We start from the raw sequence: 19867 nt of genomic DNA, 5'->3' as shown, positions 1-19867 counted from the left end.
TCTGTAACTGCTTTGACAAACAGAAAATGGTAGAAAAGACATTGTGCTAGTTTCCTGGCACTAAGAGACCAGAAGCTTCCATTTCTTACTTCTTGGAACTTGTCCTCCTGGAACACAACCACCACATTTGGAGAAGTGAAGCCAAATGGAGAGGTCACACATACATAGCTGCTCTTGTTGGCAGACCCAGCTAAGCTCCCAGCCAACAGCCAGCATCAGCTGTCTGCTGTGTGAGTGTGCCATCTTAGATGTCTTATCCAGTCTACAGACAACCTACAGATGACCCCACCTCAGCCACTAACTACAACTGCATCATAGAGCCAAGCAATTCCTACCCACTTAAGCCCATTCAGTTTACAAAACCAAAAGAGGCTTTTGTTTTAAGCCTCAGGTGTTTTTTTTTTTTTTTTTTTTAAATATACTTTTTTTAAATTATTGATTTCAGAGAGGATGGGAGAGGGAGAGAGAGATAGAAACATCAGTGATTAGCGAGAATAATTTGTGGGCTGCCTCCTGCATGCCCCACACTGGGGATCGAGCCACCAACCTGGGCATGTTCCTTGACCGGAAATCGAACCGTGACCTCCTGGTTCACAGGTCAACGTTCAACCACTGAGCTGCCAGCTGGACTATGTGTTTTTTTGAGCCAGTAAGTTTTGGGGTGGTTTGTTATACAGCTGGATTGGGCCCAGAGTGGAACCAGTAACTGCTGAAGTGGGAAAGGAGAGTAGATGAACAGTTTGTAGAGGTGGGGTGGGTAAATGATCTATCAGAAACTAGGAAATATATATTTTTGGAACTTCATTAAATATTTTTTCTAGATGTCCTATGATGTTTTAGCTACAACACTAGCTATCCAGGTTTTATATTCCTATCATTCAGATCTTCTACACTAATTTTAACATCTTCTGCTATAAGAGCAGCTGCACTTTTCAAAAGTATAAAGAGGAACTATAGTACCTATTTGTTCACATTTTCCCCTTTGTTGATCGAGGGATCAATTTCCAGGTCTCTTTTTCATTCATCACGTATTTACTCATTATCTGCCAGGTACTTGGCACTGTTCTGGGTGCTAGGAGCATTATATTGTCACAAGATAGGGTAATATACCTGCCTTCATGGAGTTTACATTCTAACTGGCAGGCAGACAAAAACCAAGAAAAGAAAATGATTACCAACTTGATACAAAGCAATGGAACAAGTAAGCAGGTGCTGATAGAGCATAAAAGTTGAGAGGAACTTACTTTAGACCAAGTGTCAGGAAAGATTTTTAAGCTGAAACTTAAGGAAGTGGAAAAAAACCAGCAGTGGGAAGAGGTGCAGAAGTGAGGGTTAGTAGCTATGGGAAACAAGAGTGCAAAGCCCCTGAATAGTTAAAAGCTTGACCAGATTAAGGAACTGAAAGACTAGTATGTTTGGAGTGTAGTGAGCAAGAAGACTAGTAAGGTGAAGTTGGAGAGAAATGCAGAGGGTGGATTAAATAATGCCTTTTAGGCCAAATTAAAGGATTTGAGTTTTATTCTAAGTGAAAAAGATAGACAAAGCATGAATATGATCAGATTCACATTTTAAGATAATGGTCCGAATACACAGGGGAAGACTGGTTGAGCAACTGTTCCGTAGTATATGACAGAGAAAGATGGCCTGGTCTAAGGTTCACTGTGATTTTCTTTTCTCTGGACTCAGCCTGTTGCTTTTTATTTTTAAAACATATATTTATTGATTTCAGAGAGGAAGGAAGAGGGAGAGAGAGATGGAAACATCGATGATGAGAGAGAATCATTGTTCGGCTACCTCCTGCAAGCTCCCCACTGGGATTGAGCTCACAACCTGGGAATGTGCCCTTGATTGGAAACGAACCTGGGACCTTGCAGTTCACAGGCTGATGCTCTATCCACTGAGCTAAACCAGCTAGGGCTCAGCCTGTTGCTTTGTAAAGTGTAGGTGGAGGCTTAGTAAAAAAATGAATCACCAATTATTTCCAAGTATCCAAGAATAAATAAGATTCCCAGGGGACTCTTGCTTTGTATAAAGATTTGAATTATTTTCTTGTGTTCTCTCTCTCTCTTTCTCTACCTCTCTCTCTCTTTCTCTTTCTTTTTCTTTAATTGAATTTATTGGGGACCAATGGTTCACAAAACTATACAGATTTCAAAGGTATAACTCAATAAAACATCATCAGCACACTGCATTGTGCTCTCATCACCTCAGGCAAAATCTCTTTCTATTCTCATCCCTCCCCCTCTACCCCACTTGGTCCGCTTCCATCTACCCACTCCCCTTCCCCCCTTTCTAAAACCACACTGTTGTTTGTGTCTATGTGTGATGTGTGTGTGTGTGTGTGTGTGTGTGTTTGCCTAATCACTTCTTTTAGCCAGCTGCCCCCCAAACCCCACCCCTCTGACAACTGTCAGTCTGTTTTATGTATCCATGCCGCTATTTCTATTTTGTTCTATTTGTGACTGTGTCTACGGGCCTGGGTGTGCATGGGAAGGGTTAATATGTGTACAGGGGTTTGCTCCCTCCAATTTAGAGATGGGGACAGATCTTTGAAAGGTGTGAGGCTCCCTAGGTCCACCTCCACCTGTCAGCTACTCTGCCTCGGAGGTTGCCTGGTCTTTCTCCAAAGCCTTCTGAAGAAAGACTGTAGAGTGGGCTCAGGCTGGCCGTGACCTACAGACCCTTCCGCAGATCATGAGCTTGGTAGGTGGGGGCAACCAGAGTTAGGAGGACGGGACTAGTGGGCTCCCTACCTGGGGGCCACATGGTCAGGCACTCAGTGAGGGGAAAGTGGATCCTACTCTGGAGCCAAACCACGTAGTCTCTACCAGAATCTCCAACTCTAGCACCCCCGGGGAGAGCAATGTAGGTTCAAGTTGGGTGCAGCCAGCTGTCCCCTCCGCAGGAGCAAGCTCTGTAGGGCAAAGCTACCTGGGCTGCAGAGACAGATCAAAAGAGTCTTTTGTTGCCTGGCCAGTGTTGCTCAGTGGTTAAAGTGTCAGTCCATGCACTGAAGAATGTGGGTTTGATTCCCCATCAAGGGCACATACCTGAGTTGCAGGTTTGATCCCTGGTCTCTCTCACATTGACGTTTGTCTTACCCTCTCTCTCTTTATCTCCCTCTCTCCCTCCTTCATTTCCTCCCACTCTCTCTAAAAATCGATGGGGGAAAACCCTTCAGGTGAGCATGAACAAAGAAACAAAGTCTCCTATTGGGGGTGGCGCCAGCTGAGCCTGCAGGAGGGGGCCAAGCACTTTGTCCCAGTCCCAGAAAATAACCTCTGAGAGAGACACACTCCAAATGTCCCAGCTCCAAACAGCCATTCCCCCCCTGCCCCCTGTGGTGCTCAGCTCAGCAGGGCAGGGCCTGTGGGACTTGGAAGGGCAGATCCAATAATCTGTAGGAGGGGGCAGACACTTCTTCCCCTTTACCACCGGGATATGAGGGCTGAATTCCCAGGGGAGATAGGAGTGACTTCCTTGTGATACAGAGACACAACCCAGCACCTGCCCATCTGACTCCTGGACAAAAGCCTCCCAGGGAGACAGCGCTCTGATGATAGTCCAGCTCTGGGCGGCACTCTGATCCCCTTGAGTGACAACTCCTCAGGGTGGGGCCACAGGGAGTGGACGGCCAGGCCAAGTGATTTGACAGGTGCGTGTGTGGGTGCAGGCTGGGTGCTTGAGATGGGGATGATGGTTCTCTTTTTAAAGCTACACAGTTCAATCATTGAGTGTCTGCCAAGAACTTCTCCGGAAAAGGAGCGCCACCAAGGTCCCTGCTGATTGCAGCCAGCAGACCCCTTCCTCGGGGCTGAGCACTGTTAGGCAGAGTGGCATTGCGAGCAGTGGCAGGACCAGGCAGTGCATTCCCCAGGCTGGTGCTGTAACAATACCAATGCTGGACCCTGGGAAGTGTGTCTGGGTCTCTAGCAGACTCACTTCTCCCCCAGGCAGACTGAATCCCCACTGATTCTCACCACCAGAGGCTATTTAGGCTCCTCTTCCCATCTCTGTTGCTCTAAGTTGGGGATCCATGTGTGAGGGTGCCACCTGCACGCCTGGGGGGAGGGAGTTTTGCAGCTAAGATATCCCTCTTGCTTCTCAGCTGCCACCTGTGGGTGCAGGAGCCACCCCTTTCTGTGCCTCTGCCCCTCTCACCCGTCTCCATGTGGCTTCTTCTGTAAGTCTTTCGTTATAATATTTCAGTTCAGCCAGCCTTCAGTTGGTTATTCAGGTTGGTTGCTCTATAATTTAACTTTAAATCTGGTGGTGGGAGCTGGTGAATGTGGCTTTTATCTACTCTGCAGCCATTTTGGAAACTGAAATATTTTCAACATTAATGGTGTTTTCCACTCCTGCCCACCAACCTCCTCCTTCCCCCACACTCAAGGTTTTCCTCTATCAGGAACTATCTGCTGTGGCTTTTGCTACATGAACTAATTAGTGCTTTGCAAGCCACTTCACTCTAAACAGTATTTGTTGTCTGAGTTCCTTGGCAACTGGAATAGGGGGGGTAGAAGATGCAAGAGAAGACAAAAATTTTGGAGGGGAAGGGGAACTCAATCTGTTGAAGATTAGTCGTTTTTAAAAATTTTTTTAATTTTGCTTTGTTCCTTCTGCAGAGCCATAAACATGTATTGCCAATAAAACTAAACTTCATTAGATTGAGACTTACTAGCTTTAAATTCACTTATTTCATCCAATGGCTTCAAGTTAGTAATTCCATCTGAATATGGATGAAATATCTTTCCCTTAAAACATGGTAACATAATTCAGCTGATATTCTTTTTTTAAAAAGTTGATTTCAGAGATAGAAACATCAATGATGAGTGAGAATAATTGATTGGCTGCCTCCTGCATGCCCCACGCTGGGGTTCAAGCCTGTAACCGGGGCATGTGCCCTGAACCAGGAATCAAACCATGAACTCCTTGTTTGTAGGCCAACGCTTAACCATTGAGCTGTGCCAGCAGGCTCAGCTGATATTCCTGAAAGCCTCAACTTGGTCCAGCAGATCATGGAGGTGTACTAACTGCAGAGGCGTTCTCTTCATGGGATTCACATCAGGAGGGTATCCGGCTTCTCCCTGTTCTTCAGAAGCGTCTTATCCAAAACACCTGCTGAGCTCGGAGGACAGCCTGGAGCCCCTTGGAGGTCAAGAGGAGAGGCTGCCCTTCCCATGAAGGCAGGAGCATGACCATAGTGTACCCTGCGTCTAGCACAGTGAATGACAATAAAACAAGTGTTTAATAAATGTTTGTTTACTGGATTAATAGAAGAGTTTGGGGGAACAAAAGAAAATATGCCAACTAATTATTTAATCAAAGTGACTCATAAAAAATCTTTTACAAATTCACGTTCTGCCCCACTCAGCTTTTGGGGTAGAAAAGATAGGAAAGAGGAGGGCTGAAGTCTGGGCACTTGATGAGACTGAGGAAAGGGCAGATGATAGGCGCCTTGCTGTAGACTTTAAAGATGATTCCTCCCTTCAGTGGGACTTGCTAAAGGATGCAATGAATTTGGATCTGCAATGAAGCTGCAAGGTATTTTTACACTTTACTTTTTTAGAGAGAGAAAGGGAAGGAGAGAAAGAAACATTGACTTGTTGTTCCACTTATTTATATATTCATTGGTTGATTCCTGTATGTGCCCTGACTGAGGATTGAACCCACAACCTTTGTATATTGGCTGATGCTCTAACCAACTGAGCTATCTGGCCAGAACATATTTTTAAGCTTTAAATATCCAGTTCCAGATCACAGAAAGGACTTCTCATGTAACCTTGAGTAGGCCATTTATGTAAATTTTTATTACTTAAATGAACCACCTCTGTGGAGGAAAGTGATGATGAAAGTTTATTAATTTATGTTTGTAAAAACACTTTGAAACCTGTGCATGAAAGAATTTCTGCAGAGGTACAAAGGGTGGGTAATATATTGGGTCAAATTTTACCCTTTTATGGTGGCAGAGAGGGAATAGACACACTTGAGGACATTTAGGGGGAATCTCTGGCACATTATATTTCAAGCAGCCTTGAAGAAAGCTCCCTACTTTCAGTATATCAAGTGTTTTAACCACATGTATAGGTTATTATTCTAGTAATTATTTTCTTTTTTGTTGCTGTTAATCCTCACTCAGGATAATTTTTCCATTGATTTTTAGAAAGAGGGGAGGGAAGGGGGCAGGGGGAGGAGAAACATTGATGTGAGAGAGACACATCCATTGGTTGCCTCCTGCACACACCTGCTACTCAGGCAGGTCCCTTAACTAGGAATCGAACCCAGGACCCTTTGGTGCACAGGCTCCACTGAGCCAGGGCATAGCAATTATTTTAACATTTCTCTCCTAAAGTCTCACCTTTGTGTAAAGAGAATCTTTTGAGGGATTAGCCTGTGAGGTTTTCCTTCTACAACACTTTAATTTTTACCTTACATCAGTGATACTCAGTTCCTATCCAAAAGGGATCATTTCATCAATTCTAGACAGATGTTTACAAGTTACAATCAGTGATTAGAAAAAGCTCAGGAAGGAGAAAAGAGAATTTCAACAAAACCTTCTAGTCTCTGAGTTAATTATAGTCATTTATAAAAATGGTATTAGTAATTACTTAAGAAATAATGCCAATAGAACATTTTTTTTAGCATAATAATCTCTTTTAGCAAGGTAAAAACAGACACAAAGATAAGACATTTAATGTAAAACTGTCAAGGCAAAAAAGCCAAGCTTAAAAAACAAACAGGCAATCATCTTTTTCAGTATGCTACATCAATTATACACTGGTAGCTGTGTCCAAATGATCATATAACTTAAAAAAATGTTTTTCTTGACCCTGTAATTTGCTTAGTTTGGCAGGGAGGTGAACAATAAATTTTATTACTTGTTCTCAGGGATAGAAAGGACTTTTGCTTTACTGTGCCTGGCTCTTCCTGAAAGAGGACTGAACTCCTTAACCCTTTCAATGGATCCAGACAAATCCGAGAACTGCTCCTTCAGATCTTGAAGTTCTTCATCATATCTTCTTGGGAATTTCTTTAACTGCTTTACCTCTGAATTCTCTCCTTCTCTCCTTGCTGCTCAGAGGTCACTCATAGTTGGAGTTCTTTCCAGGTTGTCCTGCATACTACGTGCACACACCAGCTCATTGCAGGATGCTTACTAAGGATTATTAAATTAAAAAAAAAAAATTTACTTGAGGGTGTGGGATACATCAATTTAAATATATATATATATATATTCATTAATTTCAGAGAGGAAAAGAGATAGAAACATCAATGGGAATCATTGATTGGCTGCCTCCTGCACGCAGCAACCTAAGCTTCTGCCCTTGAATCAAACTCGGGACCCTTCAGTGAGCAGGCCAATGCTCTATCCACTGAGCCAAACCAGCTTGGGCCATTGATTTGTTTTTCCACTTATTTATGCATTCCTGGGTTGATGCTTCTATGTTCCCTGACCAGGTATGGAACCCACAATCTTGGCTATAGGAACACACCACCTGAGCTACCTACCCCGCTAGGGCCATGCTATGGTTCTTTTTCAAAAGGTTGCTCTTCTAAATTTCCTAAGGCCGCACGTGGGCAACACCAAGCTAGAATTAACATAGGCGGGAAAAAATATTAAAAAAGTGATTTCTGAACTTCTTAAAACACGTTAGGTTCTTTCGCCTTAAAAAAGGAGGCAGGCTAAAAAACACACACACACAAAACAAACAAGTTGCAAATGACAATCGCATATGACAAGACCTGGCTCTGCCAAGGGAGAGATCCGGGCGGGCCTCCGCCGGCCGCGGCGGGGGTCAGGCCACTTTGCGCAACCTCCCGGGGGCGGGCCCGACCCGCGCCGGCCGCCGCCTTCCGCGTCCGCACCCGCCCAGCCCCTGCCGCCTGGTTCCGGCCCACGTGGCCGGCGCAGGCTCAAAGTCCAATGGTGCCTCGGGGCGTCAGCTGCCACACGGCGGCGGGAGTAACGAACGGGCCGGCCGCTCTCCGACTGCAGGCACGCTTCCTCCCCAACCCTCCGGGGCCGCGCGTGACCAACTCCGCTCCCAATCACGGTTGCAGCTGACCCGGCGCGGTACCGGAACCCAAGACGGAGACGTCCCACCCTCATCCCGCGAGAACTCGGAAAGGGAAAATGTTGGGCGGGCGACGGGGAAGTGGCCAATGAGAGAGCGAGAAGGGTATGATGGGCGGCCCTCCGTGCTCCCTCCCCCCTTCCCCCTTTGTGCCCCGCCCGGCAGCGGAGGTCCGGATTGCCGTCCGCCTGCCCCTCCCCTTTCCGCCCTCCCTCCCCTCCCAGCCCTGCTCTTCTCTTCCCGTCTGAGGTGGCGGCTGTTCCCCTCCTCTGCAGCTCTGCGGTACCGCTCTCCCGACTTCCCTTTCTCCTCGGCCCGAGGCCGGCCTCAGCGCTGCCCCCGCGTCCGTCCTCAGGGTGGTCATAGAGCTCTTGGCCCCGAGCATCCGGCGCCTTCTCCTTTCTCCGGGCTACTGTCCGCGCCTGCCCCGCCATGAATGAGGAGTACGACGTGATCGTGCTGGGCACCGGCCTGACGGTGAGTGCTGTGGGTTTTGGGCGGCGCCGGCGCCACGAAGTCGGGGAAGGGCGTGCGGGCCCGGCGCGGGGGGGAAGGGAACCTGGGGGCCGGCCCGCACGCCCCTTCTTCCGGGCCGCGTGAGTCGCGGCCTGCGCCGCAGGCTTTCCCTGTGGAGGACACTCCCGTCGCCTTTCCGGGTCTGTGTGTGCAGGGGAGGCGGGACGGGGCGTCGGGCTGGGGGCGGGAGGCGCGTTCCGCCGCCTGTGAGTCTGCGGCCGCTGAAGGCCAAGTAGCTCCAACTGTGGAAGGAAAGACCAGGAGATGCAAAAACTCACTCAAGTTCGTGATTTGGCGACATGAAAGTGGGTGGAAAATGAGTTTCACTCTGCTACAAGAAGAGACCCCAAAAAGCCGGGTTTGGGGACTCGCCTTTCCACCTCCCTTATGGGCTGATGGCCTCTCCCGAGTGGAGACGGAAAAGGCACCCACCCGTCGGCGTGGGGGAGGGTGGGAGCCGCTCGCAGTTGCATTTCCTACTTAGCCCTCAGCCGCCACCAGTCAGTCTAGAGCTGTCAACGCTAGGCACAAGGTTTTGTGACAAGTCCGGGGATAATTACCGTCTTGTAATTGTTAAGAGTTCCATTAAACTACATTTTGGGTGAACCTTCGTTTTCTTATCCCTCTTCCCCCTCTCTAAATGAAGAGCATTATCCATTATTTTTTTAAACCACCATGCAATCCCACTTACTAGTACTGAGCATCTGTGGAATTGGAAGTGAGTTTTCTCCAAACTTTTCGATCAATATGCTTTCTCACTTGACCTTTGTCATCTTTTCTTTTTGTGCGGTCTGTTCCATGCCTCCATTGTCTCTTCTTTATGAGAAATGACTGGTGGTGGATTGCTTAGAGGACAAGTTCTGTACTACTTTGCACTTTAGGAAGTTAGAAGATAAAGCAGTAACAACATAAGAGAATGCGAGAGTAATGTGAATGGCAGTTGTTCCAAATACCATGGTAAATTTATTTTTTCTGGGTGTCCATCTGCTTAGAAACCTTTAATAGTATTCTGGAAATAATGCAGGCAGGTGAGTTGTATCTTGTACTTCTTTCTCTCCCATAAGAAAATGAATTCTTCATCTTGTAAAAGAAATCCATTTGAAGAAAGGACCATTTTCATAATCAAACATTTTTTTGACCCGGCCGGTGTGTCTTGGTTTCTGGTTCAATCCTCACTCGGCAGCCAATTGATGTTTCTCTCTCACATGGATATTTCTTCTTCTCTCTTTTCCTTAAAATCAATAAACATATCCTTGGGTGAGGACTAAAAAAATTTTTTTCTTTTTTAAATTTGAAAGTCTGACTTTGGGCTACATCATCTTAATAAGATGAACATTGATGTATATCATGTATATTCTAAAGAATCTGACCTCAAAGTTCCAAGTAATTTAATGTAACCCACCACTTCAAATTTGTTGAAATGTGTTCTCTCTCAGGATCAAATTAATATATATTTTTTTCAGGTAACACCCCAAATTAACTTTTAGATTTCTCTAGACAAGAGAAAACCTTTGAACTTTCATTTGGCTAATTTTTAGTAAGAGGTTGTTAGGAACCAGAATGGCATATATCTGGTCTGTCATTTTTCTGTTTGTAGTGATTTGTGGTGAGTGTTGAATACTTATTTCTGAATGCTTCATTATGTTTGACCTGCCCAGAAATATACTTGTGACTGGCTAGAAAATGGTACCAAATAGATATAAACTTACTTACAAAGCTGTTTAGTCATTTTGAATGTGAGATATTAGGTTGAAATTCATTTTTGGTGGTGAGTTAGAAGACTGTTAAGTTGCCTAAATGAATAGGCCTACCTACTGCAGGTTTTTAAAGTGCCTATTTAGGATTTTGAATTAAGCTTAGTAGTTTGTGATGATGGATCTTGCCCATTGGCAGCATGTTGTAAGATCCAATTAGTTCCACTGTTTTTCCACGGTTATTGCTGGTCTTCAGATTTGCTCTTGATAAAGGTCACTTGAACAGGTACAAATGTGTGCAGATTTGTCATCATGCCTGTTTCTACATGCCTAATTCAGAACCATTACTTTGTATCAAAGATGCAGTCTTACTGCACAACAACCAAGTTAAGATAATACATTTTAGATATTCATTTAGATTGTGATGAGTGGTAGATGCATATTTAACTATAAATCAGACCATTTTTTTTTGGTAATTTAATGTACTAATCCCTATAAACCTTTCTAGATTGTTTTATGAGATGTTCTTTGAGAATTATATAAATTCAGAGCAATAACATTATTACCATTATTGATGGAAGCGGTGGTAATGGGATGATTTTGGTAAGTCTTTTACCTTTATTTTTACTGATACAAGGACTTTGGTTACTTAATGTTAAATTAAGAGACCACCAAAGTGAAAAACTCTCAAATTAAAATTAACTTTGAGTATTTGGAGTGAACATGCCATTTACTTTTCTTAAGTTTTGGTTTATAAATATTTAGTGCCTGAGATTTAAGAACCTAAAAACAAACACTCTCAGTTATGGGTACCAAATATTACATGATGCAGCATATGAAGTATTTTTAGCGCATTTAACTTGATACTTTTAAAATAAAGTGTAAAAAAGTGTTGGAGTTTTTCTGTGTTGTCTAGTGTTGTCATTGTTTTGTGTTGGTTGTTAGAAAATAAGGTCATATTAATTCACAAATACTGATAGTAACTAATAAAGAAGGTATAAAAGTATTTGGTATGAATTAGAGCAAAATTTTCATCCTCTGTCTAGGATAATTGGAATATTTTGTATAGTAATTGAATTTTTTAAGGAATTGAGAGGGTTATTATACCTTTAAAGAGCTACAACTTTTAGATAAAAGCCTTTCCAAATGATATCACAACTTCTTTAACAAACTGAGGGACATAATTTACTTGGTAACTAAGATTTCCCATCATGAGGATTAATTGTTGTGTTATGCTAGAACTTAATAAAGCCACTGAGACCTAGTGAGGACCTTGGCCCTTCTTACTCTGTAGTCTGAGACTGCTTGGCTTTGTGAATTCTTCAGTCTACTTTTCATATTCCCCTTTGGTCACTTTTGCTGTTAGGCTGGAGACTTTTCTTTTATTTCAGTTTGTATAGACAGTCTCTGGCTACCTAATTTGCTACTTCTTTTTTTTTTTTTAATATATATTTTATTGATTTTTGTTCAGAGAGGAAGGGAGAGAGATAGAGAGCTAGAAACATCGATGAGAGAGAGTCATCGATCAGCTGCCTCTTGCACACCCCCTACTGGGGATATGCCCGCAACCAAGGTACATGCCCTTGACCGGAATTGAACCCGGGACCTTTCAGTCCCCAAGCCGACGCTCTATCCATTGAGCCAAACCGGTTTCGGCTAATTTGCTACTTCTGATTGACTTTGGGCTTGGCAATAAATTCATGAATCTTCTTCTTCTTTTTTTTTTTTTTTTTTTTTCAATATATTTTATTGATTTTTTTTTACAGAGAGGAAGGGAGAGAGATAGAGAGCTAGAAACGTCGATGAGAAAGAAACATTGACCAGCTGCCTCCCGCACACCCCCTACTGGGGATGTGCCCACAACCAATGTACATGGCCTTGACCAGAATCGAACCTGGGACCTTTCAGTCCGCAGACCGACGCTCTACCGCTGAGCCAAACCGGCTTCGGCCATGAATCTTCTTAAAAGTAGTAAATAAAATAAGGGTAACTAGCACCCCAGACACTGACAGGAGGAAGATTTTCATATACATTTTACTAATTTTCTTTCATCTCTGACACTTTTAATATAGAGAAAGGGCAAATAGCAATATTAAAATATATTCTCTAATTAATTCTCTCGTAATGTGTATAATCCGGCTACTAGATATGTATAACAGATTATTGTAAAAATTATGTTACCATTTTTTTTTTTACAGAGAGGAAGGGAGAGGGATAGAGAATTAGAAACATCGATTCAGTTGCCTCCTGTACACTTTCCACTGGGGATGTGTCCGCAACCAAGGTAAATGCCCTTGATTGGAATTGAATCTGGGACCTTTAAGTCCGCAGGCCGACGCTATATCCACTGAGTCAAACTGGTTAGGGCAAGTTATGAAATTTTTATTAATTTTTTTATATACTGTTATGTGCCCTTGACCGGCTAGGCTGCAAAAATATTGTGGGCCACATGCATCCCGTGGGCCGTGAGTTTGACATGCCTGGTGTAAGATATATGATTAACCACCAAACTATACTCTGAAACCAATACAAAGTAAAATTGAAATTGAACTATCCTATATAATAAAAGGATGATATACAAATCTACTAGACAGCAGAACAAACTTTTGCTGTGATGCGCACTGACTTCCAGGAGGCAGTCACTCAATGCAGGAGCTGTCCCGTGATGGTCAGTGCTCTCCCACAGGGTGAGCACTGCTCCACCAGAAGCTGGGCTTCATGGCTCATGGCTCACAGCTGGCAAGCACAGCAGGGTGGTGAGAGCCTCTCCTGCCTCTGCTGCAGAACTAAGGATGTCTGACTGCGAGGAGCGGGCCTAAGCCATCAGTCAGACATCCCCCAAGGGCTCCTGAACTGCGGGAGGGCACAAGCCAGGCTGAGGACTCCCCCGAGTGCATAAATCTTGAAAGTATAGAGCTACCATATGATCCAGTTAAAAAATATAGGTGCATGCTGCCCCCACTTTTCACTGCTCAGTCTGTTGATATTGACAAATAAACCTTTAAGACTCTTTTAGCCGAAACCAGTTTGGCTCAGTGGTAGAACATAGGTCTGTGGACTGAAAGGTCCCACGTTCGATTCCGGTCAAGGGCATGTACATTGGTTGCAGGCACATCCCCGGTAGGAGGTGTGCAAGAGGCAGCTGACCGATGTTTCTCTCTCATCTATGTTTCTATCGATAGCTCTCTATCTCTGTCCCTTCCTCTCTGTTAAAAATCAATAAAATATATTAAAAAAAAAAAAAAAGAATCTTTTAAAAAATGCAGTAGAATTTAGAGTTTTAATGGTTATTTAGTTTATATGCTGGCTCTGTTCTCTTCCATGCCTAAGTTGATCTCTAAGTAGGAAGTGAGTGGCCATTAACTTTCATGATACTAGGGTACAATTTAATACCATTGGCTTTAGAAACACCATTCAGGCCACTTTAGTACATAAGAGGTACTGTTTCTTATGTGTTAGGCTCCCTCCAAATGAATTATTCCAATTCTGTTGTTTTGTTTAGGGCAATGGTGGGCAAACCTCAAGCCACGTATGGCTCTTTGACCCCTTGAGTGTTCTAACTCCACTTCAAAATAGACTCGCCCCGGCTAAAAATGGACTTAAGCGCTTGGGCCACGAATTTTCAATCGCGCTGTACGTACGCAACCACATGTGGTATTTTGGGGAAGAGTCATACTCAAGGGGCCAAAGAGCTGCATGTGGCTCAAGAGCTGAGGTTTATCAACCACTGGTTTAGGGTATTGAAGGGAAGTGAACTGAAGTGTCACTGAATGGTACATCACCCATCTCCACATACTAGAGCTTTGCTACAATTGCACTTTAAACAGTTTTATGTGGTTACTTCTTTTTATGTAGGAAAACATGAAGTGCTAGGTGGAGGGCAGATGCCATTAACATAAAAAATGTTGATTCTAAAATGGTTTTGTAGTTTTAGTTATTTTGAATGGGAGTTGTATTCTTATCCTGCTCAGGTCATTTGTGTGTGACTTCAAAATTAATGTGGAGTACTCCCATCTGTTAGATTTAAAATGAATGTGTTAGTTAATATTCATTAATATGCAAATTTCCTGGTGTGATGAATGGACCAGATTTTCAAGTGCAAAAAGAGGAAATTTAGAGTATTTTCTCTGGCTTTAAATATACTAGTGTGTGTGTGTGTGTGTGTGTGTGTGTGTGTGTGTATGTGTATGTGTATGTGTGTATGTATGAATGTATTTCAGAGAGGATGAGAATGGGGGAGAGAGAGAGATAAAAACATGAATGATGGGAGAGAATCATGGATCAGCTTCCTCCTGTACACCTCCTACTGGGGATCAAGTCCACAACCTAGGCATGTGCCCTGACCTGGAATTAAACTACGATGTCCTGGTTGATGCTCAACTCTGAGCCACACCATCTGGGCTTCTCTGTCTTTAACGTGCTTTGCTTGTTATTATGTATTCACCAGATAGGTAATGGTAGATTTTAATTTTGAGTTGTTAATTTTGGAAGATAGTAAAATTTTAAGATCACTAATGTGTTTACTATGCCCAGATATGACAAATTTTATCAGTAAATACTTTGTATCAGTGAAACGGCATGTTTTAAAGCAAAATTTTAAAGTGTCACATTTGTGCTATTATGTATTTTATTCTTTTGGCAATGTAAAAGCAGTCTTTTTCAGAGGAGTTCAGGAAAATTAGTGGGCATGTGGGTTTTTAATTAGCTTTTGTCATATTAGTTCCAAGTGATGCCTTTAAAAGTCGTTAGCATCAGCTCTCAGATTTCGCTGAATCTCAGGTGATTGGGCCTTTGTTAGGCCTCAGCCTTTGGTGCTTGCTAGAGGAACCATGGTTTAGTGAGTGGGTCATGCTTATTTGTAACGAAGTGTGAAAAGATATATATAGAAGCTCTGCAACACTCAAAGTTGCTTCCTGTGATTTTGCTTCCAAAAGTTGAACTCTGAAGTCTAATTTTGTCAGCTGGAAATGTGACTTGTTTTCTTCTGTTTATATCATAACCTATTTTTGAGGTGGATATGTTATTCTACTTTCATATAAATGTTACATCATATATGTTAGTGCTTTAGATATTTTTTGGGGTGAATTGCTTTTGATAGTGTTAGGATTGGTTTTTGTAGGTAAAATACATTCAGATATTAAGACATTAAGAAAGTGAGCCCTAGCCGGTATTACTCAGTTGTTAGAGTGTCAGTCCACTTACTGAAGGGTCACAGGTTTGATTCTGGTCAAGGGCTCGTCTCGTGCCTTATTTGCAGGCTGGATCACTGACCATGGTCAGGGCAGGCACATGCAGCAGGTAACCAATTCATGTGTCTCTCTCACATCAGTGTTTCTACCCTATCCCACCCTTTCTTTCTAAAAATCAGTGGAAAAAAATATCCTTGAGTAAGGATTAACAAACAAACGAAGAAAGTGAAAAGGCAAGCTACAGAGTGGAAGAAGGTATTTGTAACACATATACCCAATAAAGGACTTGATATATCCAGAATATATAACAAACTTTTGTATAGCAATAAGAAAAAGAAAGCCCATTTTATTTTTTTATTTTGACAGTACATTTAATAAAGTGGGGACAGTGAAATAAGGAAGGGTTTAGGATAGAAGAAGCAATAGGACAGAGTCTAGGCCGGGCTGCTTTGGTGCTCTAGAAATTTTATAGGGAAGAAATGAGCCTAGGTGGGGATGCTTTGACTCACTGGAAAGTCAGAAAAAAAGGGCCTTGGAGGCAGGTTCAGGGATTTAGCCCAGGACGAGCTTCCACTCCACCCATTGCTCTCCTGGTTGTAAGTATCATGGGAACCCTTATAGTTTAGGAGATGCACATCTGAGAGGGAAGAAAGCCAAAAGATGTGGGCTTACTTCGGAGAGGGAGAGTGCCTGCAAAGCCCATTTAAAAAATGGGCAAATAGCCCTGACCAGTTTGACTTAGTGGTTAGACCTGGGCCTGAAGATCAAAGGGTCTCGGATTTGATTTCGGGTCAAAGGCACATACTTGGGTTGCAGGTTTGATTCCTGGCCCTGGTTGGGGTGTGTGCATGAGGCAACCAGTCTATGCGTCTCTCTTACATTGATGTTCTCTCTGTCTTTCTCTCCTCTTCCTCCCTCCTGCTCTCTCTCTAAAGATTAATGGGAAAAATATAATCTGGTGAGGATTAACACAATAATAAATAAAAATGGGCAAATAATTTGAACAGGCACTTATCAAAAGAGGATACTGTAATTATCAGTAAATTATAAACAAGTTTTTCACCTCATAGTTGTCAGGAAATGCAAATTAAACCACATCCTAATTAGAATGGCTAATTATAAGGAGGACAAGTATTGAGCAAGGATTTGAAACAATAGGAACTTTTATATATTGCTGACAAAAAGTGCAAATTAATACAATCATTTGGAAAACTGTTTGTCATTCTGTATTGAAATTGAACATATGTGTATTCTTGATATATAGCCAACAAATGTATACATAAAGGACATGTTGAGAATGTATATAGAGCATTATTTATAACTTGAGGCCCTGGTGCATGAAATTCATGCATGGAAGTGGGGATCCTTCAGCCCTGCCTGCATCCTCTCCAATCTGGGACCACTTGGGGGATGTCTGATTGCCTCTCGCAGTTCGGACCGCTGGCTCCTAACTGCTCACCTGCCTGTCTGCCTGATCGCCCCTAACCACCTCTCCCTGCCTGATCACCCCTAACTCTCCCCTACTGGCCTAATCGCCCCTAACTGTTCCCCTGTTGTCCTGATCTCCTCTAACTGCTCCCCTGCTGGCCTGATCACCCCTAAAAGCCTCTGCCTTTCCCTGCACCTGGGGCCCAGGATTCCCTCCTCCAGCTGGTCGCAGGCACCTAGGACCTGGGTCGGCTTCACCTGGGCCACCCGCAGTCGCAGGGCACCATGGGCTGGTGGCTTTGCTCAGGCTGCAGCTGCAGGTGCTGGTGTCTTGTCCCTCTCAGGCTGCAGCCCCTGCCACTGGTGCCCAGGACTGCAGTGTGTGGCTTGTCCCTCTCCTGGGCCGCAGCCTGGCTGGTCCCCATTCCTCTCTCCCCAGTATTGAGTGTCTGAGCAGTTAGGGCATGAAGGTGTGACGACCATTTGCATATTAGCTCTTTATTATATAGGATAGTAAAAAATTGGAAACTGTCCAGATGTCCACCAACAGAATGAATAAATTATCATTTATCTCTGTGGTGTATGCATTCAAAAGAAACCTGTACAGCTTTGTTATGCAATATAGTCCATGGATCACCTGCTTCTGCAACACCTGAGAACTTACTAGAATTGCAGGTTAGGTTTCACACACTCAGGTTTTAAAAAAAATCAAAATCTACATTTTAACATGGGATTTAGCAATCTATTTTAACTACCCTTCAAGGTGGTGTGGGTGCAAACTGAAGTTTGAGAATCTGCTTATAATTTACATGTCTAAGTTATCAGGTGATAGCAACTAGAAAGCACACTTCAAGATCCACTGCTTTCAGGGTTAGTCAAACCTTCTGTAAAGGTCTAGATGGAAAATATTTTAAGTTTTGCAGGCCATACAGTCTCAACTGTAGGTATAATTATAGTGAAAACAGTCATAGACAATATGTAAACTAATGAGTGTGGGTGTTTACCAGTAAAACATAATTCACAGAAAGACCTGCAGGCTGGACTTGGCTCATGTACTCTGATCTGTGGTGATGATTTGTTGTCTGTCATCAAATTTTAATGACACACAAGCATATATCAGTTGTGTAAACATACTGTTGAATAAAAGATATATATACACACTTACTAGAGGCTCTGCATGAAATTTGTACAAGAGTAGGCCTTCCTTTCCCTGGGTGCTTGCACCGGCTTCCCTCTGGCACCTGGGATCCTGGCTTCCCTCTAGCTACTGGTAAGCACCCGAGACCCAGTCTTCGCTTGCAGCCCTGGCTTCGTCTGGAAGGTTGCCCATAAGGACATCCGGTCTAATTAACATTTTACACTTTTAATATTATAGATATATTGCATGAATCTATTGATTCTGAGTTCAGAAACAGGCAGAACAAATCTTTGCTCTTGGAAGTCATGAGAGTGGCTGGGGGTGGAGGGTGTTATGACTGGAATAGGGTACGAAGGTGGCCTTGTGGGGTGCTCATGTTTTGTTTCTTGATCTAAAGAAATGATTTACCCTCCTGGAGTAAAGTTTGAACCTGTTAGTGATTTAAAACATTTACAGATACTGCCGAAACCGGTTTGGCTCAGTGGTAGAGCGTCGGTCTGCGGACTGAAAGGTCCCAGGTTCGATTCCGGTCAAGGGCATATATACGTTGGTTGTGGGCACATCCCCGGTAGGGGGTGTGCAAGAGGCAGCTGGTCGATGTATCTCTCTCATCGACGTTTCTAGCTCTCTACCCCTCTCTTCTCCTCTCTGTAAAAAAACCAATAAAACATATTAAAACATTTACAGATACTAAAATGAATAAATATAATATGGAGGGAAATTTGAAATATGTGTGAAAATTAATTATTTTTTTTAATCCTCACCTGAGGATATTTTTTTCCATTGATTTTTAGAGAAAATGGAAAGGAGAGGGAGAGAGAGAAAAACACTGATGTGAGAGAGACACATCAGTTAGTTGCCTCCCGCATTTACCTGACTAGGGCCTGGCGCCTGCAAACAAGGGTATGTGCCCTTGACCAGAATCAAACTTGGGACCCTTCAGTCCGAGGGCCAAGGTTTTTTTTTTTTTTTTTTTTTTAAATATATTTTATTGATTTTGTACAGAGAGGAAGGGAGAGAGATAGAGAGTTAGAAACATCCATGAGAGAGAGTCATCGATCAGCTGCCTCTTGCACACCCCCTATTGGGGATATGCCTGCAACCAAGGTACATGCCCTTGACCGGAGTAGAACCTGGGACCTTTCAGTCCCTAAGCCGATGGTCTATCCATTGAGCCAAACCGGTTTCAGCCCGAGTGCCTATGTTTATCTACTGAGCCAAACCAGCTAGGACTGTGAATTTTTAAGATACAGTTTCAAAGTCAGACTTCTATGTGTAAGAGGAAAAGAGATTGTTCTTTACTATCTAGGGTCATTTGGATAAATTTGAAAAGCACTAAGGATTTTAAAAGGTACATGGAATTTTGTTTATTCTTTAAAAAAAAATATTTCTGATCACCAAAACCCTTTGGTATAACAGTTGTGAGTGTATATCCCATCTCTGTATCTCTCTGCATTAATTTTATTCTTTTTTGTCTCTCTCCCCCCCCCACCCTTGATTTTGGTATGTTAATATATCCATGCTTTGTTTATCTTTTCCCCCTGAGAGTGGTCTTTTATATTCCTCTGTCACTTTTCAATTTATTTATTTTTTAAAATATATTTTTATTGATTTCAGAGAGAAAGGGAGAGGAAGAGAGATATAGAAACATCAATGATGAGAATCATTGATTGGCTGCCTCTTGCATGCCCCCTACTGGGGATCAAGTCCACAACCTGGGCATTTGCTGTTGGCCGTAATTGAACCTGGGACCCTTTAGTTTGTAGGCTGACAGACTATCCACTGAGCCAAACCGGCAAGGGCACTTTTCAATTTATTAATGATAAT

The 19867-nt window shown here is 43.1% G+C and overlaps 2 protein-coding genes across 2 annotated transcripts in view; both read left to right on the top strand.

Annotated features, from left to right (window-relative positions):
- ANKRD16 (ankyrin repeat domain 16) overlaps positions 1 to 19867 on the top strand; it is a 181345-nt gene that overhangs the window by 51495 nt on the left and 109983 nt on the right. The window lies entirely within an intron of this gene.
- Positions 7242 to 19867, top strand: part of GDI2 (GDP dissociation inhibitor 2) — a 44960-nt gene continuing 32334 nt past the window's right edge. Inside the window, exon 1 of the mRNA XM_084868639.1 lies at positions 7242 to 8552. Coding sequence (XP_084724765.1) covers positions 8508 to 8552 — 45 coding nt within the window. The 5' untranslated portion in view covers positions 7242 to 8507. The remainder of the gene's footprint in view (positions 8553 to 19867) is intronic.

This window comes from Pipistrellus hanaki (genome assembly GCF_964339955.1).
Source record: "Pipistrellus hanaki genome assembly, chromosome: 1".
In the NCBI taxonomy this organism is placed as follows: domain Eukaryota; kingdom Metazoa; phylum Chordata; class Mammalia; order Chiroptera; family Vespertilionidae; genus Pipistrellus; species Pipistrellus hanaki.
Note: the sequence above shows the minus strand (reverse complement) of the source record. Positions and strands in the feature narration are given on the sequence as shown.